Genomic DNA, 26677 nt, shown 5'->3' with positions numbered 1-26677 from the left:
GCCACCATGCCCGGCTAATTTTTTCTATATATTTTTAGTTGTCCAATTAATTTCTTTCTATTTTTAGTAGAGACAGGGTCTCGCTCTTGCTCAGGCTGATTTCAAACTCCTGAGCTCAAACAATCCACCTGCCTTGGCCTCCCAGAGTGCTAGGATTACAGGCGTGAGCCACCGCGCCTGGCCAGCTACTAGATCTTGATCTTTCTGTCTGCACAGCTTGCTCTGCCACTCGCTGCTGTGGAAAGACTCTGTTCTAGACAAAAGCGCTCCTTCCTGTGGCTAGTCTGGTGGGAAGGTGTGGGATGGGTAGGAGGGCTGGGGCGTCCCAGACAGGTGGGAGAAAGCCGAGGGGAGCCGCTTCCTCTCTGTTACAGCATGAGACAGGCCATGTGTAGAGAAGGAAAGGCCCCCCAAATCTTGACATAGGGAGAGGCTGGAGTTGAAAATTTGCAAATCTGACATGGAGGCTGAGAGGCCTTAGCACCAAGTTTCGGGGATCCAGGCAGTGGGACATGTTTAAACACTGAAGTGCCTGGTAAGCTGCTTGAGAACAGTACTTCAGAAGGCACGTGAGGACTCCAGGACTTCCAGTAACTCTGCGTATGGTCATAAAAAGCACCCTTGTACCCCAGAGACAGGTGCGGGACATTGGGACACTTTCCTGAGGGAGATGAAATGCAGCTGTTCCGGTAGTCCTGCTCTTTGGACCTTTGGCCCCTCTCAAGTTGTCGCCAGTTCACCTGCTGAAACTCAAAGCAGAAATCTAGGGCTGTGTCTTATGTGCACGTAGATAGATTTGGGCAGGGAGCAGTGGCAGTGATCATTGCAGCCCACGGCCAATATTTATTTATAGACTCAACCAGGACTTACAGTTCTTTCCCCAAACTTGAAGCTAGGAGGGGAGGGGGAGGAGTCTTTTATGAACTACTACTTGGGGGTAATCTGACCTCAAAGATGACAGCTCAGGGTAATCCTACCCAGTCCCAGAGCATCCCCTAGAAAGGAGCAGTGAAAGCACAGCTTGTCATTGTTATTTATGCAAAATGAGGAAAGGGATGTGTGGAGGGAGAAATCATGAAACAAATAGATACATGTTGAGTGGTTGATGTCAGCTGGTTGGTGGAAGTCAACATGATGTGTAGCATAACTGTTATCTTTTTACCTTAATTAATTATATGAGACATTTAACATGTTGACACATCAAGCCAAACATCTGGAGTTTTATGGATGGTGGCGTTTATCCAGCTGTTTACTCTCCCTGCTTTCCAAGTGAGATCCATGCTCACTAGGTCTCATTCATTCCCAAGCTTAGGAAGGCAGAGGCCACACAGTCCTTAACTCCAAGCTCTGTGCTTATGGGTAGAGGAGTGTCCTCCTATTCTGAGTGATGGATTTGAGTTTTCACCAGAAAAGACTGTGATATGATGAAAAGAGCATGTCTTTAGGAGTCAGCGAAACAGGCACGAGTCCTGGTTTTACCACTGATTGTTCTTTGACATTGAGCAGGTCCTTAACCCTGTTGGCCTCACTTCTTCATCCTGGGATATTAGTGGCAGAGGTGGGGTTAATGATTTTTGCCCTGTTTAGCTCTCAGGATTGTAGGAAGAATAAGATAGGACTCTATGGCAAAGCTCTAGACATTGAATGTTTTAAAAATTGTTCATCATCCAGAAATATCTTATTAAACATGTAGATGTTCCAGGCATTGTGCTTAGCTGTTTATGTAATAGTGAATAAGATATGCCATTCTCCCGCCAAAGGAGTCTAGTTTGGGTGACAAATAAGCATTTTTTAATATTGTGGAATTAATGCTGTGATAGGAGTGGTTGCAACATGCTACACAAGCAACCTGATCTTGGGTAGAAGTGAGATGGTGGATCAAATCCCTATTTTATGTTTTAAAATAGGGATTAAAGAGGCTTTGGTTGTTTTTTGCAATGCCTGGAAGAGAGCCTTGGAAAGATTTGTTTAGAGCAGCTGTGAGGTTTCGTCCGAAATTCACAGGGTCTGAGGTTGCTTGAGAGGAGAGGGAAACTCCAGTGAAGTATGCGAGCTTGCTGCTTTTTGGCTGGAGGACCCGGAAAGGCCATGTGGGAACAAGCCTTGCACAGCTGATACAAACTTCAGAGTGTGAGAAGGGAAGCTTCTTTTGGTTGTTGGCTCTGCACTTATCATCATCTTAAATCAAGATCCTGCTTTGTCCCAGGTGGTTGGACTAAAGCCCTGTTAGCCTCGAGGGACCTCTGGCTTAAGCAGATACACGCTTGCTTTGTGTAGGCCCCACCTCTTAGGGATCTGTTTTTGTATTTCCTTAATTTAGGGAAAAAAATTAAATCTATGAAAAAGAGGGAATAGAATGACCGACCCTCCCATGTGTCCAACTCGCAGCAGCAACAGTGATCAAAATTTTCCCACATTTGGTTCATCCATCAATCTAGCCATCATGTCATTTCACCCCTGCATGCTTCATTATGCATCTCTAACAGTAGAGACATTTTCTTATGTAACCATAATGCTGTGATCATGTAAAAAAAAAATCTGGGGATTTTTAGAGTAATTTTGGGTCCTACTTTCCTGCCCAATATTTTATTTTGGAAAATTTCAAGCACACAACAGAGTTGAAGAACTTTAAAGTGAATGGCTGTATATATATATTTTTTTTACCCAGATTGTATCATTAACATTGGCACATCTCTGCATCTATTCATCCATCTTTTTTAAAAATGTATTTCAAAGGAAAGCACAGAGATCAGGAAACTTCTGCCCTAAATAGTTTAGCCTTCATTTCATTCACTACAGTTCAACATTTGTTTATTTTTTTCTTTTGGAGTAAACTTTGCAATGAAATGTACAAATCTTCAGGTACATTTACAGAGTTTTGACAAATTCCTATGCCTATGTATGTAACCCGAATCCCTATCAAGATAAAGAATACTGCCAATAGTCTGGAAAATTCCTGCATGCCCCTTCCTAGTCAATTCCTTCTCTCGCTCCCAATGGTATCCATTGATCTGATTTTTTTCCCCCGCTAAAGATCACTGTCTTTTGTTTCAGATTTTCATATAAATGCAATAATAAAATATGCACTCTTTTGATGAATTCTTCTTTCACTCAGCAAAATGTTCTTGAGATTAATCTATGCTGTTGTGTGTGTGCAAATAGTTCATTCCTTTTTATCATTGAGTGGTATTCTATTGAATGATCATATCACAGTTTGTTTATCCATTTTCCTGTTGATGAACACCTGAGCTGTTTTTAGTTATATGAATAAGCTCCTATAAATATTCTTGTCCAACTCTTTTGTGAATGTATGTTTTTCTACTTCCTTTGGATAAATACCGGGAATGGAATTGCTGAGCTAGGAGGTAGCCCAGCATATAAGAAAACTCTGTGACTTTTTTGAAAATGGTCATAGCATTTCACATTGCTGCCAACAATGTATGAGAATTCCAGTTGCTCCACTTTGCCCACAGTAGGTTTAGCTAATCTTTTTCACTTTAGTTATTCTGGTGCGTGTGTAGTGGGATCTCATTATGGTTCAAATTTGCATTTCCTTGATGACTAATGATGTTAAGCACTTTTGTATATGTTTATTGGCCATTCGTATATCTTTGTGATATGTCTATTCAAGTATTTGCCTAGTTATCTTTTTTGTCTTTTTATTATAGGGTCGTAGATGATCTTTCTATATCCGAGATACCAGGCCTTGCTAGATATACGTTATACAAATATTGCCTCCGTATGTGTGGCTTGCTTATCTATTTTCTCACTGATATCTTTTGATGAGTGGGAGCTTTTGACTTTGACAAATGTCTAATTTACCAATTTCTTCCTTTATGTTTATTACTTTCTGTGACCTAAGAAATCTTTTCCTTCCCCCAAGATATAAAGATATTCTCTGATGTTTTCTAAAAGCTTTATAATTCTAGCTCTCTTATTTAGGTTTTTGATCTGGCTCAAATTATGTATGTGTAAGATATGAGATAAGGTTGAAGTCCAGGGATTTGTTTTTAAAACCAATTTCATGTAGGAAAGCACTACACAGGGACACACAAATAGGAGTCTAGCCAGTGGGTTTTTTTTTCAAACAGTTTGCAAGTGTGCTCGTGGCTCAGGCCACAAAGGACAAAACCTTCACATGTGTCTGTGATGCTTGCCCTGTTCTTGAATGCTTTCAGCAATTTGGTACTGAGTGCCCGTCGCATGCCATGTGCTGAGGCAGTGGTACGCAAGGTGCCCCCCTCAGGAAGCCAGACTCTGAGTAGCAGCTGCAAGCATGTAATCAATGTGGGAAAGAGCAGAGTGAACTTGGCCTAGCCAGGGGATGCAGGAAGACCTGGCAGGAGGGATTTTTGAGCTGAAACCTGAAGGAAGTAAAAAAGAATGGATAGGAATAGGGTTCCAGCTGGAGTGTTCCCAGGGCATCACGAAAAGGAGATGTGCACAGTTAGAACAGCCTGGGTGGCACCTTTCTTCCCCCAGAGGATTGGTTCTATAAGAGGTGGAAAGAGAAGCTACCCTGGTGACTGGCATGGTTCTTTGTGTGTCTCCCTCTTAGACTTAGTGGGACCATTGCCAAAATCCTGCCTCGTGTGTCCTAGGGATGCTTTAACCAATTGCACCTTGTTGAAGAGATGTCTCTAAATATTTTTTCAGAGAAGGAACTCTTCTCTCTTTTGATCGCCAAGGGAAAAGGGCCGAGAGATCCCAGGAGGTCCCCAGTAGCCCCCAAACATCTTCTCTGTTGCTGTCTATTGGCCCTCAGCTCCTCCAATGGACCAGTGGCTCTGGCTGACATCCTTCCTGCCCACTCAGCCTGACCCACGACTGCCCATCCCCAAGGAGCTCCTGTCATCTGCCTGCCACCTCCTGGTCCTTCAGCCTTTCATCACTGCTGAGCACTGCTGCTGAAAGTGGGCCAGCTGGGCCTAGCATCACTGCTCCTGGAGTCCAGTCTGCCATTCTCTTCTAACGTTCCTTCAGCACACTCCCTAGAGTACCCTGTGCACACCTCGAGCCTCTGTTCTAGCTTCTATTCTTGCTATTGTCATCCACTTGCTGTGGATTCCTTGTGCCCTGGGTTGAGGCCATCAACCTCATCCTCCGGATTCCCTCCTCTCATCTCAAATTGTCTCTTTAACCTTGCCCCCCTCCCTTCTTTAATCATATCTCCTGGCCAGTCCAGGCTCTTGCTCCATCAATCATTTTTGCTCATCAAAGAATCCCTATCTACAAATCTGTTCCTCTACCTACAAAGGTGAATGACTTCACTTCTACTCACTCCCCTGTGGCAATCGTCACATTGTTAACATTTCTTGTGTACCTCCTGGTTCTTCTACCTACCTCTATTTCCTTGACCTCTTGTTCTACCTTTTTCATGGCTTTTGCCACCATGTTTTTCAGAACGATGGTCTTTTGTCTCTCTCTCCACTTCTTTGGCAACATCAATTCCTTGGTCCCACCCCAGCCGCTCTACTGAAGTTGCTTTCTAGCCACCAAATGAGATGTCTTTTTCTCTGCCCTCATGCCTTTTGATTTTTCTGTGGCATTTAACCATTGAACACTTAAAAATCTTCTCTTTATTTGACATCTATGGTGCTGAATTTTCTTACTCTCTTTGTCAGTTTTTTTTCTTAAAACTACTTTTCCTCCTTCTGAAATATGAGTTTTCCAAGGTTTTATTTTTATTCCTTTCTCTTCTCTTCTTGGCAACTTTGCATTTTTATGGCTTCGTTGTCATTCCAGATGTCTTCCAAATGTGTGATTCCTGTAAGTCATCATTTCAGAAGCCTGTGGACATTTCCACCAGGATTCTCTTTGCTTCCCTCCCCTTATATTTTTCACCCACCCCATTGCCCTAATCCAGGGCCCCTGGCCTATGTGACTGATCAACCCAGGTAATCTTGTGCACTAAACTTGCTGTGGCATCAAAATCTTTCTGCTGTGCAACAAAAATAAATAAATGGGATCTAATCAAATTAAAAAGCTTCTGCACTGCCAAGGAAACTATCATTAGAGCAAATAGACAGCCCATAGAATGGGAGAAAATATTTGCTCTCTACATATCTAATAAAGGGCTGATAACCAGAATCTATCTAGAACTCAAAAAAATCAACAAGAAAAAAATCAAACAACCCCATCAACAAATGGGCAAAGGAAATGAACAGAAACTTTTCAAAAGAAGACAGAATAATGGCCAGCAAACATATAAAAAAATGCTCAACATCTCTAATCATTAGAGAAATGCAAATCAAAACCACAATGAGATATCACTTAACCCCAGTGAGATTGGCCTCTATCAAAAAATCCCAAAACATCAAATGCTGGTGAGGATGCAGAGAGATAGGAATACTTACACTGCTGGTGGGACTGCAAATTAGTGCAACCTCTGTGGAAAAGAATTTGGAGATACCTCAGAGAGCTAAAAATAGAAATACCATTTAATCCAGCACTAGCACTATTAGGCATCTACCCAAAAGAGCACAAAATATTCTATAATAAAGACATCTGCACCCGAATGTTTATGGCAGCACAATTCACTATTGCAAGGATGTGGAAACAACCCAAGTGCCTGTCAATCCATGAGTGGATTATTAAAATTTGGTATATGTATACAATGGAATATTACTCAATCATAAGAAACGACAGTGATCTAGAACCTCTCATACTTTCCTGGATTAAATTTAAGCCCATTATCCAAAGTGAGACACCACCAGATCGGAAGAACGGGCTCCACTTGTACTCGCCATCAAATTGGTACTAACTGATCAATACTAGGGTGATCACATGGCAGTAATACTCTCCAGGGATTAGAGGGATTTGGGGGGTGGGTAAACCCGCAACTAAAGGACATGGGGAGCATTGTAGGGGGGAAGGGCATGCCTTTAACCCTCGCTTGGGTGAGGCAAAGACATAAAGTGTAACCAGAATGTTTGTACCCTCATAATACCCTGAAATAAAAAAAAAAAAAAATCTTGCTGCTGTGGTTCCAGGCAGCAACTGCTAGCTGGTATATCATTTGCGTCTATTTGTTATATTTGCACCAGATAATCACTAAGGCTGCTTTTTCTCTGACTTATTTTTAAGAGTTTGACCCTGCTTTCTGTTGCCTGGGATGGGATCCCCTGAAGGATTATTCTCTGCCAAAGGGTTCCTGTTTTATAATGCCTGCCTATTTCACTAGCACCATGGGCAGAGTATAAACTGGATTCATTCAGACTTTTCACACTCTTCTGATTCTTTAAAGATGTATATAGAGGAGATGTAGGTAGGGAGTGTGAGGTGTCTTGTCTCAAGATTGTCACGAAGTATTTCCATCTATCTTTGCAATGATCTTATTTTGCATGTCCTAAAAGCATTCTCACTTGTCCCTTGGCCTCTGGGTATGTTATAAATACAAGATAACGAATTTTAGTAAATAAATATTTTAAAAGTTTTAAATACACATGCACTTTAGGAGAAGCATTGGCTGACTGGGGTGTGGGGCTGTTAAAGGAGAACACAATTCCAGGGACGTGGGTCCTCCTCTGAGAAGGTCCTGCCCCTAGCACCTCAGTTTTTGCTATTCCAGGCACTCTAGAATGTTTCTAAACTATCAGCATGGAAGGATGACTTTTATGACTTGAGGTTTGGCGATGCTTGGCACCTTCTCCTCTCTTAGACTAAGAATTCATTTTCTGCACTATGCTCCTCCCTTGCACAGCAGCTGTGACAGGTCACAAGCTCTCGACTCCTGGGAAAAAGGAAAAATGGGCTGCAAATCCTTTAAGAGTCTGAACTTTGGTTTTGAAATTGAATTGTAAATGGAAGTCAATTATGTGGGAGGTAATATGGGCCCTGGGGTCAAGGCTGCTGCTGACCAGCTGTGTGACCTTGGACGGTGACTCAGCGTCTTTTGGCCCTCAGCGTCCACATCTATATGAGCGGTAGGGTTGGCTGATCTCTAGGGTCCTTCTAGATCTAGCATTCCATATTCTTTGTTTTCCTGATTGTCACTGTTTTAACTTTATCTAATGACACTCTCTTGTTTAGGCAGCAAAGAAAATTCCGAGTTATTTTTTTTTAATTTCAGAATATTACGGGGTACAAATAAAATGTTTATAAATGGTTGCATGGATTGCTGTTGTACTGCTTGAGTCAGTTATAAGTGTGCCCATCACCCGGATAGTGTGCACTGTACCTGTTAGGTGTGAATTTACCCAACCCTTTCTCCCTCCTCCCACCTGTGTGATTTCCATTGAGTTTTACTTCCACCTGTGCACCTGAGTGCTGATCGGTTGGTTCCAATTTAATAGTGAGTACATGTGGAGTTTGTTTTTCCATTCTTGCCATACTTTACTTAGGAGAATGGTCTCCGGTTCCATCCAGATTGTTGCAAAAGTTTGTTTTTTTTTTTGAAACAGATTCTTGCTCTGTCACCCTCAGTAGAGTGCAGTGGCATCATCATAGCTCATTGCAACTTCAGACTCCTGAGCTCAAGAGATCCTCTTGCCTCAGCCTCCTGAGTAGTTGGGACTATGGGCATGTGCCACAATGCCTTGCTAATTTTTCTATTTTTTAGTAGAGATGGGGTTTTACTCTTGCTCAGGCTGGTCTCGAACTCCTGAGCTCAAGAGATCCTCCCACCTCAGCCTCCCAGAGTGCTAGGATTACAGGCGTGAGCCACTGTGCCTGGCCTGCAAAAGATATTAATTCATTTTTTTATGGCTGAGTAGTACTCCATTATACATGTATATCACGTTTTATTTATTCACTAATGAATTGATGGGCACTTGGGTTGATTCCACATCTTTGCGATTGTGAATTGTGCTATAATGAACATTGCAGCGCAAGTGTGGTTTTTTTTTTTTTGATAAAATGACTTTTTTTCCTTTGGGTAAATACCCAGTAGTGGGATTGCTGGATCAAATGGTATGTACTTTAAGTTCTTTGAGGAATCTCCATACTATTTTCCATAGAGGTTGCACTAGTTTGCAGTCCCACCAACAGTATGTAAGTGTTCCTTTTCTCTGCATCCATGCCAGCATCTATTGTTTGTTCTTTTCTTTTTTTCAGGCACAGGACCAGTGCACCAGCATCTATGGTTTTGGGACTTTTTGATAAAAGCCATTCTCACTTGGTGTTAAGTGATATCTCATTGTGGTTTTGATTTGCATTTCTCTGATACTTAGTGACATTGAGCATATTTTTCATATGTTTATTGGTCATTAGTCTACTTTTGAAAAGCTTCTGTTCATGTCTTTTGCCCATTTTTTAATGGGGTTGTTTGATTTTTTTTTTTCTTGCTGATTTGCTTGAGTCCTTTGTAGATCTGGTGATTAGCCCTTTATCAGATGTATAGCATGTGAATATTTTCTCCCATTCTGTAGGTTGTCTATTTGCTCTATTGATTCCTTGGCTGTGCAGAAGTTTTTTTTTAATTTAATCAAGTCCCATTTATTTATTTTTGTTCCTGTGATTGCCCTTGGGGTCTTCTTCATAAATAAATTCTTTGCCTAAGCTGATATCTAGAGGAGTTTTTCCTACATTTTCTTCCAGAATTCTTATGGTTTCATGTCTTAGATTTAAATCTGTTATCCATCTTGAATTAATTTTTGTGAGTGGTGAAAGAGATGGATCCTGTTTCAATCTTCTACATGCGGCTATCCAATCTTCCCAGATTTCAATAAATCTTCCCACTTATTGAATAGGGCTTCTTTTCCCAGTGTATATTGCTGTCTACTTTGTCAAAGATCAGATGGCAATATGTGGATGGGGATGGGTTTATATCTGCGTTCTCTGCTCCGTTCCATTAGTCCGTGTCTCTATTTTTGTGCCAGTACCGTGCTGTTTTGGTTACTATAGCCTTGCAGCATAGCTTAAAGTATGATAAAGTGATGCCTCTAGATTTGCTCCTTTTTCTTAAGATTGCTTTGGCTATTTGGGCTCTTTTCTGGTCCAAACAAAGCATAGAATTATTTTTTCTAGATCTGTGAAAAACGATGTTGGTATTTTTTTTTTAATTTAAAATATCTTTATTTTTAATTCAAACCAATTTTCAAACACAAAGTATAAAAACAATTCCTAAACTTAAGGGAATCTATCTAAAACATTTCAAAACACAACCCAATTACACAAAATAAATTTACATATAAATGATGTTGGTATTTTGATGGGGATTGCATTGAATCTGTACATCACTTTGGGTAGTATGAACATTTTAACACTGTTGATTCTGCCAATCCATGAACATGACATGTTTTTCCACTTGTTTACATCATCTGCAATTTCCTTCCTCAGTGATTCATAGTTCTCTTTGTAGAGATCTTTCACCTCCTTGGTTAAATATATTCCTAGGTTTTTTATTTTCTTTGTAACTATTGTGAAAGGTACTGAGTCTTTGATCTGATTCTCAGCTTGACTGTTGTTGGCTGATAGGAATGCTACTGATTTGTGTACATTGATTTTGCAGCCTGAGACTTTGCTGAATTCATTTAACAATTCCAAGAGTCTCTTGGCAGAATCTTTGAGGTTTTCTATAATAGATATAAGATCATATCAGCAAAGAGCGACAGTTTGACCTCCTAAAGAGCAGTTGGAATTATATGTATTTGTTGGTGTGTATTGGGATATTTTCAGGGTCAATGGGAAAGGGGAGAGTGTCCTGTCTTAGAAGACTCTGAGTGTAGCCCAGGAGACTTGGAAGGGGCAGGTGAAAGATCTGCCTATTCATTGACTGCCCTTAGGTTTATCAGAGCAGCCAGGAAACAGGTATTTGGTACAGGCTGGCATCCCATGAAGCCACATAGTCTACGAGCATAGGCTTTGAAATGAGGCAGACCTGGGGTTCTAGTCTTGGCTTCATCATCTCTGGCTATGTGGCCTTGAGCAAGATAACATCTCCTCAGTGTCAGTTTTCATGTTTGTAAAATGGGGATGATAAGGGTACTGCTCTCATAGCATTGCTGTGAGGATTAAATGGGATAATATATAAAACTCTTAGCCCAAGTGGTGCATAGTAATTACTCCATAAATGTAGCCTATTAATTACAGAGTGATTGCCTTGGACTGGGCCAGGCATTTTACCTCCAGTATCTGATTTAATTCACATAGTCATACTAAGCAGTAGAAGTTGTTATCCACATATTAACAAGGAGAAATTGAAATTCTAAACATTACACAAGTAGTCAGTGGCAGAGCTAGAATTGGAAACCAGATCTTCCTGCCTCTGGAGTCCCTTTCCACTATGTGCTCTGCCTCCCTGAGTGAAGGAGAACCCTCGTCACTGCCCACACCAGGCTAGGCTCTGCAGGGGATTCCAAAGTCCCCTGGACATCCAAAGCAGTGGAGGCAAGACAAGTCATCAATATCCACAGGTGCTGCCCTCCTTACAAATTGTGTAGGTTCTAAAAGACTATTCGAAGTTCATTTGTTTGAAAGCCCAAAGTTGTGTTACTCCAGCTACTATTTGTGCTGCCAGTTGGTAGCAAGAGGAAGAGCCATGCATGTGTTTTGATAAACAGCTTTGTTTGCAACCGTAAAAATTCTTAGCATGAAAGTTCATAAGTAGAGGACTGTGCAGGACAGGGTCCTGAAAGAGATAGGGGCACAATCCCGTGCACTCTCTGAGCACAGCCAGTGATGGTGCATAGTGGGATTGGCACAGCTTCGTGGGGAGATGGGGGTAGTAGTGGTGGCCTTCAAGATGGGCCTTGAAGAAAGGGAAGCATTTTGGAAAAGTGGGAGTGGCAAGAAAGCAGCTGCAGAGAGTGTTACTGGTTTGTAAAACTGAAGCTTGGTGCCAGAGATTGAGGTGAGTTATGGAAAACTCCTTAATTTTTTTTTTTTAAAGCCTCTGATTATTTCACATGAAGGCAGGTCAGAGAGTTCAAAAAAGACAAATACCCTTTCAGTCCACAAAAATATTTCTTAGCATCTTTGCTTTTCCTATACTTTTAGAGAAAACTTCCAGTACCCAAGTGCTTGCAGTTCTTTTATCAAATTCTAGACTTGTACTTTCCAGTAGGGAAGCTATTATCACATGTAGCTAGTCTGAACTGACGTTCTATAAATGTACAACACACACAGGATTTTGAAGTGTAATGAGAAAATAAAATATCTCATTAATTTTTATACTTTATATGTTGAAGTAATAATATTTTAGATATATTGGGTTAAATAAAATGTTATTAAAATTTTCACTTCTTTTTACCTTTTTGTATATTTTTATTTTTTATTTATTTTTTTTAAAGATGGGTTTTTCTGTGTTGCCCAAGCTGGAGTTCAGTGGCTATTCATAGGCATGAACATAGTGCATTACAGCCTTGAACTCCTGGGCTCAAGCGAACCTCCCATCTCAGCCTCCTGAGTAGCTAGGACCATAGATGCATACCACCATGCCTGGCTTTTTTTTTTTTTTTTAACCTTTTTAATGTGGCTACTAGAAAATTAAAAATGACATATATGGTTCTCATTCATGGCTTGCATTCTATTTCTCTGAGATGGTATTATTCTAGAGAGGTACCTGTTACATCCTTAAACTTATATCCCTCCATTCTAGAGTTGCCTGGGTCATAAATGGCTTGAGCTACCTGCATGTCAGGAGACATACCTGGTCATTAAGACATCATAGAGATCTAAGCTATATCCATGACAAGGTCATATGCAGCATTCTGAGCTTCAGATTTTTCATCTGCATGGTGGAGACGTTGGATCAGATATTTTCCATTGTCCCTTTCAATTTTAAAATTCTATGATTCTAGAAATTCTGAGCATTGGAGTCAATGCTCAGAATTTACTATTAACTTTTTCTGGATTCCATTAAAGGTCTCTACTACTCCCTTTACCAAGTGTCAGAGAAACTTTCCTTTTACCTCTGGGGTCATAAATTCTGGAGTGGAAGACTTTAGAGAGTTCTGCTAGATTAGAGAAACCTCCCTCCTCTTTTCCTTCCCTGACTATTGGCTCCATCCAGGTTTGTCTGAGTGTGCACCTGAACAAGGTGTCCAAAGCAGCTATTAAAATGATAAAAGTATCACAGAGCTTGGAGAGGTCTTAGTTCTTTGGTTCATGGCCAACAAGCCTACTTTTAAATACCCTAATCACGGAGATTCCACAAACTAACTTGGACATTTAGTTCCATAAAAACTTGACTCTAAGTCTTTCCCCTTTTGACTCTACTAATGTTAGAACAAATCAGTCATTTCCCTTTCCCTGATGACTTCTAAATATCTTGCTATCAGCAGTTCATCTTCTATATACTGTTCAACTGTCCATCTATTAAATAAATGTATTAGACATTGGATGGATTAGCGTCCAGTACACACAGATGTAAGATTTGGTCTTTATCCATGAGGAACTCCTGGTTAATGAAGGAGCAGGGAGACCAACAATGAGGAGACACAGTGCTAGGTATCTGGAAAGGCGTATTCAGGGTGTGTGTGGGGTCAGGTGGGGAAAGGCAACCCCATGAACAAACTCAGGAAGTGTAACATTTATTTTTGGATATGAGTTTCTTTTTTTGTCTTGAAAACAAGACAAGGTTTCAGTTAACTAACTAATAAGTCAAAATCTTCCCTATAAATATATATTGATATAATTCCATTTAATGGAACTTCAGTGTCTGGATGGAAGCTTGTTGCTGTATGGAATCCCCTCTCATGGTACTCATCACATTGCAGTATTTTGCCATTAAATTTATTTTTCTTTTGGAATAAATCCTAACAGTGTGTTATGTTTTTAAAAAAGTAAGGATATGGAAAAGGGATTATATAAAAGCAAAGTTTTACTGGCTTCAAAAACAGGGGCACTGGAGAGGGAGAATATTGCTATGCCTATGGAGTCCATTTTATTGTAAAGTCAAGTCCTGACTTTTCTCTCAAAGAGTGTGGGTGAATAAAGTATATATACACAGAGGTATTTTTGGTAGGCAGTGCTTCTTGGCTTTTGATTTGAGGTTTGTAGGAATCCTAAGATGATAGGGTATTGGTTGGCTCAGATTGAAATCTCAGATAATCGGACTGATTGTGAGCATAGAAATGGTAATATCTAACATTTATATACTATGGGTGATAGTTGTTGTGTTTGCATAATAAAATAATTTCTCGAGTGGACAGAAGATATTTTAAAGCACTCAACTTATATATGAACAATTCAGAGACAGTTTATTACATGTTTATAAAATATACAGTCAATGTACAAATAGCTTTGTACATTAAATGCCACCAATGTGCATTTTGAAAAACAACAGCAAAAAACTAAACTTTTATATTTAACACTGTGAAATTTAGATACTCATTCTATAAGGACAGCATATTTATGGAAAATTTTCTTATAAATAAGGAACATCTAAAATACAGTATGAATCAATATTATTTCTGTAATAAAAAAGAGTAAATGAGATGATTTTATACCCTCTTAACGCTTTTCTGATATACAGATCTACAAATGAGAAGAAAATGAATAGAAATATCTCTAAAGGTACCTGTTAATATGCAAATCTAGCTGTATGATCGATACAGGCATTGATAATTTTCTCTGGGGGTGGTGGGGTTGGAAAGAAGTATATATTAATAGTAACAGCAGTGGGGGTAGCAATGTTTACGGAAAGGTTGAACTTAGGAACAACAGGAGCAGCTTGCTGATCGTTGCCTGAAAAATGGCTTTATGTTAGAGCGGTGATGAATTCTTAGTGTCTCTCTCTCTCTCATTTTCTCTGTCTTCCCCCGTGTGCTGCCCCAGAGTACTGCATTTTAGTTTTTGTGATTAAAATCAGTCCAGTGTAAAAACGTGAAAACAATTCTATGCCATTCCCTGATATAACTAATTTGGAAATCCCTAACGTGAAGTTTTACATACGTGCTGGTGGCTGATGACGAGAGGCATCCCAAATGGTTTGTAAGGATTGTCTGTGGGCACACAAGTAACTGGTACACTGTGTACTTAGTTCTTGACAGCTCCAACAGCTGCCCTCAGTCCAGCTGTAAGCAGAATAATTTTCATTTATTACCACGCATGTAAAATGGGAAAGCTCAAATTATAACTTAAGAATATTCTCTATCATTTGGTCAATTCATTAATAACAAGGCGTAAAGTTTACTTAATCACTCAATTATATACTCAGTCATCCATTCAGTAAATGTTTACTAAGTGTGTACTATGTGCCAGGCAGGATATGAGGTACTAGGGATGTAGCAGTGAGAAAGATTGAATAGGTCCTGAGTTTTTCAGATGAGACAGACGATAAACTCACTAGACACACCAATTACAGATAAGAGTAAGTGATGAGAAAGGCACACACAAGGTAATGAAATTGTGTATATATGTGTGTGTGTGTGTGTGTGTGTGTGTGTGTGTGTGCGCGCGCGCGCGTGAGCGCGCGCAGGGAAGAGGGCTGAGGAGAGGGCAGGAGGTGTGGGGTATATTTTAGGTATAACATGACCAGGGAAAGCCTAAGGATATAGTAACTGAGGTGTGACCTGAAAGGATAAATGAATGAGACTTTCAATGTGAAGATGGTTTCACATGGTGTTTAGTGGACTCAACTGAGGTGGTTTTGCTTTGTGTGATGCCACGTGTGTGCAGTGCTGATATTCTGAATCAGCCTAGGAACCGGCCAGTTAGAAAAGACATTGACCTGGACCTAGAGCAGAGGCTTGGAGCACCCTGTTAGGTCAGTATTAAGCCCTTATTTACTGGGTGGTTGGGAGGGTGTGGGGCAGCTGGGTGGCACTCAGAGAGCTTGGGGACCACAGCTACTTTCTATTATGGTATGGAAGTATTCCAGTGTTTATAAAAAGTAGTGTGGCATGTGTAGCAGCTGAACACCAGCCATGCTTGAGTGTAATTTTATGACCAAAGGAATTTTGATTAACTGTCTTCTAAATTCAGGCTACTTCACATGGTTTAGTTGAAAAAAAGAAGGGTTAAAGTCTGGTTTTCAATGCTGGCAGTCATATGGTTCTATTACTATAGTCTGAGTCACATTTGGAGTAGGTAGCCTTATCAAAATGGATGTATTGCTCCCAAGAAGGCAACCAACCTAACTCCATGTGTCTTTTATAGGCGGCATCACTGTCCACATCTCCCTACCAAGATTTATGATAAAACAGACAAACCATGTCTTTTCTCCGAATACACTGAGAACTACCCTCTCTATCACTCCTACCTGCCCAGAGAGTCCTTCAAGCCCAGGATGGAGTACCGGAAAGGGTCCATACCAATGGAAGGCCTGACCACAGCAAGGTGAGGACAAATAGCATCAATGTATGCAAGTATAACGCTAAAGTAGCAATGCACAGTACCTAATGTACAATGTTAATGCAATGTGCAGTATTAATGCATTAACGTGCAGTATCAGCGTATGGACTGACTGCCTTAATGCTAATGTACTGTATCTCTGAAAAAAACCCTGCATCTATTAGCCTGCTCGGTTTTTCCCACACCCCCTCTTAAAAAGGATTCTTGCTTGCCGGGGTTAGGTGCAGGGGAAGGCTAAACTGATCTCTATATTAAATAATAAAGGTTGGAGGATAAGTAATAAAGGGATGCACAAAAGGCGGGGGGCTGCTGCTGACAAAGGAGTTTTGGGCTTCATCACACGAGAGGATCCAGCTCAGCTTGGGTGGTGGTGGTGGTGGTGAAAGAGAACTTGATAATAGAGAAAAAAATGAGCCGTTTTGGAAATTATGCTGTAGATTTTGAATTGGAGTTCTTCTAAATGTTCTTCAAGAAATATGAACAAAGTAGCTGGGCATGGTGGCTCATGCCTGTAATCCTAGCACTCTGGGAGGCAGAGGAGGGAGGATGACTTGAACTCAGGAGTTTGAGACCAGCCTGAGCAAGAGCGAGCCACCCTGTCGGTACTACAAATAGAAAAATTAGCCAGGTGTGGTAGCACAGATCTGTAGTTCCAGCTACTCGAGAGGCTGAGGCAGGAGGATCTCTTCAGCCCAGGAGTTTGAGGTTGCAGTGAGCTATGCTGATGCCACTGCACTCAAGCCCAGGTGACAGAGAAAGACTTTGTCTTGAAAAAAACCCCAGAGTATATTTCCTTTTCAATTACTCTTGATTTCCAAACTAAGATTTGTTTGATCCAGGTCTGTGCAGAGCCTGGGCCACGTGGCTCAGTCTATTAGTGTTGTAGGAGTGTCTGTACTGAGGTCATGGAGGAAGATTCTCAGTCTTGGGGTTGTTCCACATGTTGTAAGGCTCTAGCAGAATCTGCTATTGACAATTAGGTTACTGACCTCCAGGTAGTGGCCGGTGACTGGTGAATGAAGAGTAGAAACATGTTTTGGTATGATGGGCAGAGTCTCAGATGGTACAGTTTTGTCCCCAGGTGAGACCTGAAAGACTGATGTGTTGTCTGCCTTCTCCATTCCTCCTCCCTGAACGGCAGGATTGTGTGAGGTAGAGATGATAGTGTGTGTTAATTGTTCTAGCATAGTGCTTGCACATTACAGGTGCTCACGACCTGGGGCCTTCTCTTCCTATTGCTCCCCATTTGCCTCATAATTTTGTGCTAGTAAAGGTGCCATATGGCTCAGGTGAAGCAGAACAGCTCTAACTCTTTCTGCCTCTAGGCTTTCCCTGGGATAGGGATAGAATCATCTACCGATGAGGTTGTGGGTTGTAGGTACTCCTATTGACGAAAAGCTGCTGTCTTCTAGATCCACAGGAAGTCCCTGTCTGGGTTATGGGCAGGACGACCCACGGATGGATGACAAATGCCAAAGGAATCCTCAGGTTGGCAGAGACTTCTGGGCAGGGGCAGCTAGAGAATGATGGGGAGTCGAGGGCCTTGTCTGATGCTTGATTCAAATCAGGTCACTTTTATTCTAAGCATGTATCTTAAATGATTCAGTTTAAAGCATGATGTTCCTGGTTCCTGATGTATTAAAAAATTGTAACTTATGTAATCATTTTTCAACCTATGATTTATTAAACAATGTGAACCCTAAAGTTGGGGCTTCATTTTGCCAAGAAAACAGCATCCTTGGTCTCTGAGAGTCTACAGACCACAAAGAGAGATGTGGATCATTCCTGAGCACGGTTTTCCTTTTAAGAAACCCTGGTCAACATCAATGAAGAGTGCTAGGCATGTGGATAAGAGACATGTAATTGGTAGAAAAGGATGAGAGCGGTGATGAGGGTTGGCTTGCAGACATTATGTTCAGCCTCCTACATAATTTACAGGAAATCAAGAGCACGTTGTGAGTTGTAAAGTGCAGTTGACTTCAGGCGTTCTATCACCTGTCCTGGAAGTCTAGAAAAGGATGCTTTGAGGGTTGGATGTCAAGGGATGCTCTTTGTTAGTTACCCACAAATTTAGAACTAAGACAAACCCTCAGCTCGGGCGGGAACTCTGCCCCATCACCAAGCTGTAAGGCCCCAGATACGACCGCACATACCCTCACTCCTCCTGATGGTGCCTGCAAAACAAAAACTTACCCTCTGACCTGTCCTAAATTTATCCTTGCTTTGTGTTACTTGCAACAATAAACATATCACCCAGAAGGCCCCTCTGCTTCTGGCAGAGCCAGAGTAACAATAAATATCATTTACATCAAGATGTGGCTAAAGTGGAAGAATGCAGATACTGAAAGAATTTCCAAAATAAGCCGTTAATGATCAAAAGGCCATTAAAAAGAAAAACTGGCAGGATCAAAGTGACCCACAAGTAAGAAAAAGAGCAGACATGGGTCTCTCTTCTCCTCTATGTCCTAGGAAAATACAAAAGAAGGAAACAAACAGAAGGTGTCTATTCTCTCCCTTCTACTTCGATTTTATTATTTCTCAGCCCTACGCTTGCCATGCTGGCCACTAGTTTTCACAGACCAAGAACAAATTCTGCTGCTGTCAGGAAAGGCAGAGAATCCTCTACTGGAGTGTGCTACCAGGGGCTTAAAGGGAAGGGATGGCTCAGCCCCTGTGTCTGCACAAGTTGTCCCCCCTCTACCGTTAGGACTAATTACTGGAACATCCCACCCACTTCTTTATCTAAACTTTGACCCACTTAGTTTCTGAGGTTGGACGGGGGCTCCCACCTGCTGAATGAAAAAGTCATGTAGCCCAGGGCTTAGCTGGGTTTGGTGATTAAGCCTAGACACAAAAAACACCTGGTTTCTGGAAAGGTTATCATCCCAGCATGAGGCATGATTACAGCTGCACACAACTCTTACTGACCATAAATCTTGGGGATTTACAGCAGGTGCTATGAGGGGAATGCTTGCGATTTCCAGCCCTTCTTAGTGTGAAACTGTTTTTTGCAGCTCTTGGTAATTCTCTAGGATAGGATCTGCCTTTAGTTCAGATAGACCTCAGATCAATTTATGAATAAGAGGTTTGCACTTCAAGCCTCATTTCCCCTTAGGCATGTCACCATGTAAAACACTTGGGCCCCAGTTTGGGACATTTATTTCTTTTGGCTAAGCCAGCTCCCTAAAGATGAGCAGAATGAATAGCCTCTGAAGACAGAGGTGAGTCTTCAGTGGTGTTAGATGTTTATCCTAACGAAAGCAGGACTGTGGGTAGAGTGGGAGGGAGGCACAGAGTGGGGAGATAGAATTGGGTTCAGACTTGATGGGTTTGCCTGAAAGGTAGAGGGCAGGGAGTTGGTAGCATAGCCTCATTTTTTGGTGAGACTCTTTGGTAAACTGAGGAGAGTAAGGTAGGGAAGAGCTAAGAGAGAAAGGGCATTGGATATCCTCCAAAAGCTGGGAAAGAAGCAAGAAAGCAGGTAGCAGCCTTGAGTCTTGCCCCACCCATTGAATTTTACACATTTTTTGTTCAAATGCATACTCAACCCCCTACTCAGAGCTGTACCACTGAGGCTATGCTTACCTGCCTCCACAGACTGGGCCTGAGAACTGATGAAGACATACAGATACTGTTCTCTGCTCTGGGCTCACCTGTGCAGTTTCAGAGCCTTTGAATTGTCTTTGATTAAATTTGCAAAGATTTTGGCCATTATTTTCTCAAGGATTTTCTTCTGTCCCCGATGCTCCATTTCTTTCCCCCAATCTTTTTTCCCCTCTTTCTTTTTCACATTGGATGGTTTCTGTTAAGTCTAGTCTCATGTTCACCAAGTTCTTCCTCCTGCATCTTTACTCTGCTATTAAGCTCATCTAAAGAATGTTTTATTCCACATCTTGTATTTTTCAGTTTTAGAATTTACATTTGGTTATTTTTATTAACATGTTTCTATTTCTCTTCTGTGATTTCCTATCCTTTAATTCATTGTGACCTTATTTGCTTTTCCTCCTTGAGCATGGTTAAAATTTGGCTTTAAAATCCTGTCTCCTAATTCCAACATCTGAGTCTGCTTGGGAGTGGGTATCCATAATTGCCTTTTTATTTATTTATTTATTTATTTATTTGAGCATGGGTCAGATTTTCCTGTATGTATGTCAAGTAATTTTGGACTGATACTGTACATTGTGAATGTTATTTATTGTAGACTCTCTAGATTTTTTTTACAGTCCCTCAAAGAGCATTTTTTTTGGACAGGCTCAGAATGCAAACTCTGTGTCTTGGTTGGCAATTCAAGTCTCAGTTGCTTGAAATCTGCCTGCTATGCAAGGTCAAGCAGAGATTTGGGCCCAGTTTATGCACAGAATTTGAGGCTTCCTATCTTTGGCTTTCTCCTTTCTGGGATTCCTTCCGCATTTTCCAGCACCTGTGGTTGCCTCAAAGTTGATCCTTTGGTTCTTTGGTCAAGAAAAGATAGTCAAGAAAGACCTGCCTTTTAACTGTCAGACTGCCATTTTCTTCTTCCATCTGTTGGCCGCCTCCAGATCTGCCTGTTTGGGTCACTCTCTAGTACTTTTAGGTAGATTTTTCTATTTTGTCCAGAGTGTGTATGAAGCGAGGGCAGACATTAGCCTCAGCCTTGGTGGGGTTGAGGCATTGAGAGGGTAGAGGAGGAGATAGGGACTGTGTAACTTGGTCCTGGAGGGCATGTGCTTGGAATGCCATCGGTCACAGTGAGACCAGGATTCTGTCCCGTCAGGATCAGGGGCACGAATCAAGCCCTGTGACTCAGCTGAGGGATCTTTCTCGGTGTATTGGGATGAGCTCCCCAAGCTGCCTGGGATGACCAACTGGTTTCCTTAGAGGGTGCCTTTTGACCCTGGGAAGTTTGAGAATTACATGTAGAAATAATAAATCAATGGACAAAGAGCAAAACCCCATAGGGGAGACTGAGAGGGAACAAGTCATGAGGAATAGTCTTATATCATAGAAATCAAGGGAGAGGGTATTTAAACAGTGAGTGAAAGGATAGATGCTATGACCAGGACACAGTGGAATCAGGAGAAAGAGCGATTGGATCTGGAAACGGCAGCATTGGAGGCCATGGCTAGAGCAAGGCGTGAGTAGAATCAGACTGGAGGGGTGTGGCACGAGTGGGAGGTGAGGAAGGCAAGTCTGTACTCACAGAAGGGAAGGAGAAGAGAACTGGAGGAGAATGGAGCCCCGTGAGGGTTGTCATGTTTTATTTCTTACCTTTAAAGATGGGAGACAACCCTCCCTGTAGGGAGGAGGAGGGAAAGCCACAGTCTAGGAGGTGTCCACAGATGAGCTTCCTGAGAAAGGGAGGGGTGGGATTCAGGGTAGGGGTGAAAGCTTTGCTTTGGGCAAGAGGAGGGACTCCTCTTACTTGGACACATTAACAATTTCTGAGGTTTGCATAGACAAACATTAAACACAGATTTAAAAATAAGTGTTGCATGGCCCCTTTGTCATGGTGAAAATCTCCATTTCCCATTTCCAGGCTCCTGACCCTAGTTAGCTGTTATTTCCTTTTTCCCTTTGTCATATTCTCGTCAAACACCTTTCTTTAGCTTTGCCAAATGATTTGAAGTCAAGTTGTTATGACTTCCCCAGAGGGGCCACTTTGACCTTTACTTAACTCTGAGTTTAACTCTTGGCCTTCCATACTATATAACTTTTATAGCTACTTTCCCAAAAGAAACTTACATCTTTGACCAATATTTTTTTTCTTAGTTCATAGTCACAATGGGCACAGGGACTGGAGAATGTACCATAGGAAAAGAGGGGAGAGCCAGTGTCCTTAAAATATAATAATTGAAAAAAGCTATTCAATCTGAGCAGTTGTGGGGAAGAATAAAGACTTTGACATGAACTTAAAAGCTGTAAGGTTATGTGTGATTGGGGACATGCAGCTATGTTGTGGTTAATGATAGGTTTCAGTGAGTGTTCCCAACATAAAAACATAGTGAGGAAACACATAAATTCTGATTAAATTCACTCTGAAGCCACAGTAACTATTTTCAGGTAGGGTATATATAAATCAAACTTTAAATTTAAACTTTTTCCTGTCTTCAGAAGTAGATAATTTTTTATTCATAATCGTTTGCCTTAGTTATAGCTGATCAATAAATTCAACCATAGATACACATTTACAAAGGAAGTTAAATTTTATGCTGGAGAAGGAGATTAACAATTTCATTCTCTAAATGTGATGAGCAAGGATTTTGCTGCATTCGCTTTTGTCTTTGAGAAACCAGTGTCAGGATAGTTCAGCAACTGGCGAGTATGGTTGTGGGCACTTACCTGCTTTTTTCCTGTAGAAGCAGCAGGAGACAGGGACATTCAGTGTGCTCTAGTTGTCAGAGAGCCTGGTAGCCCTTGAAGGAAGGTTCTCACAGCATCTCTGAGAGGAAATTGGCTCCCTCAGTAGCAGTAACAGCAGGAGAGGATGCCATGGCCTCCGTGTGCAGGGTCCGTGAGCATGGCAGGCCCACAGCTGGAAAGCAATCCTGGGTGCTCTGAGGTTAGAGGTCTCGACTTGGCAGCTCCTCACCACTTGGCTTTTTTCCTCACCGCTTGGCCTTAGTGTCTTCTGATGCTGCTTGGAAGTGAAGAGGGTTGAAGGCTTGGGTAGCTGTCAATGAACGTGGGTTTATGAGGGTTTAGCAATGTATAGTCTCAGGTTGCCTCAAAACCCCATTCCATCCCTTCTGGGAGTGAGTGAGGAGAGCCCAGCTTCCCTTGGGGGCACTCCCTTTAGAAGGCAAACTCTCCAACCAAAAGCCCTTTTCCAGTTAATTGGTTTTCAGACAGGGTTTTCTGGGCATTTCCGTGTGTCTCTGTAGCCTAAGATTTTAGGCTGCAGTTGGTTTAGTACTGAACACACATCAGGGTGAGACACTTGTTCACTAATAAGGGTGAAAGTGTGAAGCTGACCCTTGGCTTCTTGTTCAGCCTGTTCGCCCGGTAAGCCCGGATATCCACAGTGAGCTTCCAGACACCTCAGGCCAACAGTGGGGCCCCTGGGAAGGGAGTGCAGGTTGAACCTCCTGTAACTCTGGCTACAGTATATTTTCAAATCTACCCAGAGGGTGTTATGGGAGTTCAACTGAAGCATCTCCCATTTCCTCCTTAGAGCCCTAGAGAGACTAATTCTCCTGCTTCCTAACTCCTTCCTCCCATCCCATCCCTAGCAGTTTCAGCACCCGGTTTGTGTTTATTGACAGCCACGTGTATAATTCATGCAAGACAGGTTACAGTGGAGCGTGTTACCTTTGCTAGTCAAGCATGGCTTAGTAACACTGCTCCAGATTGTGGCCGGGAAGTAGGTTTTATTGGTGTTTGGGCCTAATGTTTTCCTGTCCGGAAACCTTCCCCTTCCCTTGGTGGGGCTGTTCTGGCAAGCACCATCAGGGAAAATCCACCTTCCCCTTGTCCGATAGCATAAAGGGGTTCCAGGCAAAAATGGTCTGTTGCGTAAAGCAGAAGCCCTTGGGAAGAAAGTGCTAGTGTTGAGAAGTGGGAAGTTGAGACTGCCCTGGTGGGCAGCACAAGCCCAAGCTGAGTCACAGTGTGGCCAGGGTTCCTGATGGTGTGCAGTGAGCAGTGGGGCCTTTTTGTCACTGTGGGATGCTTTGACAAGGGACTGCTTCCTGCTTGGTGAGGGCCATCATGCTTTTTCAATCCTATTGTTTTCATACTCCCTGAAGTAACGGGGACACTGACACCAGATAGTGGAGAAATGAAAGATTCAGAATCTCCATATATTGCATTTTTTTTCTTTCTGTGATGTCAAGTAGAGGAAGGAGATAAACATTAGCAGGAGAAGCTTGGGAACACAGGGAGGTGGTGGTGCCTGGAAGGAAGAAGTTAGCTTCACAGTGAAGAGGGTGGGTGGGAGGAAGGGGGAGAGAGCAGGCTGGGAAGAGGGGCCCTTTTTGGTGGTGGGAGCGCAGTGTGGTCAGGCAGGGTCGGGATGGCAGGAGGTGAGAATTGGGGAGTAAGGCAGGGCCCAGGTCCAGGAAAGCTTATAAATCATGGTAGAAAGTTGGATTTTCATCTGGAAGACTTTTAAGCTGGGGAGAGAAATGATCTTATCTTTATTTAGAGAGTTTATTCTGGCCATACTGTGGGGTTCAAGTAGAAGCAGGAAGCTCAGGGGTAGGCTACCACCTGATCCAAGTGAGAAATGGCCCTGGGCTGGACCAAGGGGGAAGGAAAAGCCGATGAGGTGGAAGGGCCACACTTGGTGAACGACAGACTCTGGGGCCACAAGGGGAGGGAGTCAGGGATGATGTCCAGGTGCCTGGCTTGGCTGAGAAGGAAATGGTGGTGCCTTTTTCAAAAGTGGGAAATAGAGAAGAGCAGTTGGAGTTGGGGGATAGAGTAGACGATGACTTCTCAGCAAATGTTTGTAGAGTTAGGTTGACTGGAAAATTTAAGCCTTATTCCAAGCCAAGGACCCCAACGACATGCACTTATTTTCCTTACAGGAGAGATTTTGGGCCTCACAAAGTGGTACCAGTGAAGCTCTACCAGCACAAGCAGTTTGTCCCAAGTGAAGAGAATATGGATTTGCTCACAACATACAAACAAGATTACAACCCCTATCCTGTCTGTCGCACGGACCCCATCAAACCTCGGGACAGTAAATATCCATGTGGCAACAAGATGGAGTGTTTGCCTACTTATAAAGGTGGGTGAGTGCTTGAGGGGCAGAGTAGGGGTAGGATAGGCCAAGCCTGTGTGCAAGCCAGGAAATGTGTTTTATGTGCACATCACCTTAGTGCAAGGGTCACTGGCAAACTATTTCCTCCTAGGCCAGCTCTGGCCAGCCACCTGTTTTTGTATAGCTGGAGAGCTAAGAATGGTTTAAAAATTTTTAAATAATTAAAAAAATCAAAGAATATCATTTCAGGACAGTGAAAATTATAAATTATATGAAATTCAGAGCCCAGTGTTCATAAGTATGTTTTATTGGAGCACAGCCATACTCATTCATTTATGCATTATCTGTGGCTACTTTTTGTGCTATATGGCAAAATTGAGTAGTTGTGAAAAAGACCCTATGGCCTGTGAGGCCTAAGACACTTAATATCTGGCCCTTTATAGAAAATATTCGCCAACCCCTGCCTTAGCTTGCTGTTTGAGTCTTGCACTGGGGAAGCATTTGAAGTTCAAGCTAAATTGGTTTCTGCAACCAATTTGAGTGATTCCTTCATCCCTTTTAAAAAAAATTGAAATGTAACATATGTACAGAAAAGTATACAAGTCATAATTACATAGACCAGTGAATTTCTACTGAACACACCCAGATCAAAAAATATAACATTCCTACTGCCTTCACTCACCCTCCCCAACCAGAATGTGACAATTATGCCAAGCTTTAATATCTTAGATTAGTTTTGCTATTATAGTCTTGAGCTTTATGTCAATGAGTTCCTTCATTCCTTATTGAGTACCTATTATCTAGCAGGCATAGTCCTGGGAACTGTGAAGGAAGTATAATGACCCGCCCTTGTCCCTGTCATCTAGCAGGAGAGACAAGACATGCAGCCATAGGTGTTGGGCAAGCAGTATAGTGGACGCCTGCTCTGTGGAGTTCGGCCACAAGACTGAAACTATGGGAATGGAGGCCAGGTTTGCAATCGAAAACTCCTGCTAGGATACCCACTGTTGCTCTGGAAGGACACGCTAAACAGTTCATGGACCTCTAAATGACTGTGATGAGGGTTGCTTCTATTAAGTCAAGTGAAGCATTTAGGCTGGAGTAGGGAGGCTGGAGGGATGGAAGACTCTTCCTAGAAGGAGCTCTAAATCTGTCATTCTGGAAGACCTCGGGTATGGTTGAGCTTCTCTGCTTCTTCCAGGAACTGAGACTCGGGGCTGGACTGGTGTGGGCCTCTTCAGCAACCTGGGCTCTGTCCTTTGACTTTCTTATCTTTAGCTTCCTTTCCTAACACTCCTCATAGCCACCTTTCATCAAGCTACGTTCCCAATGTTATCATACCCCAAAATGGCCCCACCTCCAAAGGCTTTGTGCACCCCAACATCCTGTCCTTCTGGCTTGTTCTTTTAGCTGCTCCCACCATAACAGTCCTTGGCCTTGCTGGGAACTCCCATCTGTTGACACCTCATCCTTCCTTCTCCCCATGGAGCCTATTCCATGTTATATCATTGCAGCCCATCTCCTGCCGATACTCTGAACTCTCTCTCCCTTTTGTTCTTTCACTGTTCCCTTCTGGCAAAGCCCTAATCCTGCCTTCTCCATGTCTACACCTGGGCACACACCTGAGCATATCTGTAGACTTGTCAGCTCTTATCCATTTGCCACAGAAAGGAAGAAGAGAGGTCTTTTAAAAATGGCAATCCAGTTTGACCTCTTCTTTGCTTAAAACCCCTCAAATAATCATTGTGGTTCTTAGGA

The 26677-nt window shown here is 42.2% G+C and overlaps 1 protein-coding gene across 1 annotated transcript in view; it reads left to right on the top strand.

Moving 5' to 3' along the window:
• The window catches only part of SAXO1 (stabilizer of axonemal microtubules 1), a 100487-nt gene that overhangs the window by 63416 nt on the left and 10394 nt on the right, over window positions 1–26677 (top strand). Inside the window, exons 2-3 of the mRNA XM_012665040.1 lie at window positions 16042–16221; window positions 24744–24946. Coding sequence (XP_012520494.1) covers window positions 16042–16221; window positions 24744–24946 — 383 coding nt within the window. The remainder of the gene's footprint in view (window positions 1–16041; window positions 16222–24743; window positions 24947–26677) is intronic.

This window comes from Propithecus coquereli, unplaced genomic scaffold (genome assembly GCF_000956105.1).
Source record: "Propithecus coquereli isolate 6110/MARCELLA unplaced genomic scaffold, Pcoq_1.0 Scaffold95, whole genome shotgun sequence".
In the NCBI taxonomy this organism is placed as follows: Eukaryota; Metazoa; Chordata; class Mammalia; order Primates; family Indriidae; genus Propithecus; species Propithecus coquereli.
Note: the sequence above shows the minus strand (reverse complement) of the source record. Positions and strands in the feature narration are given on the sequence as shown.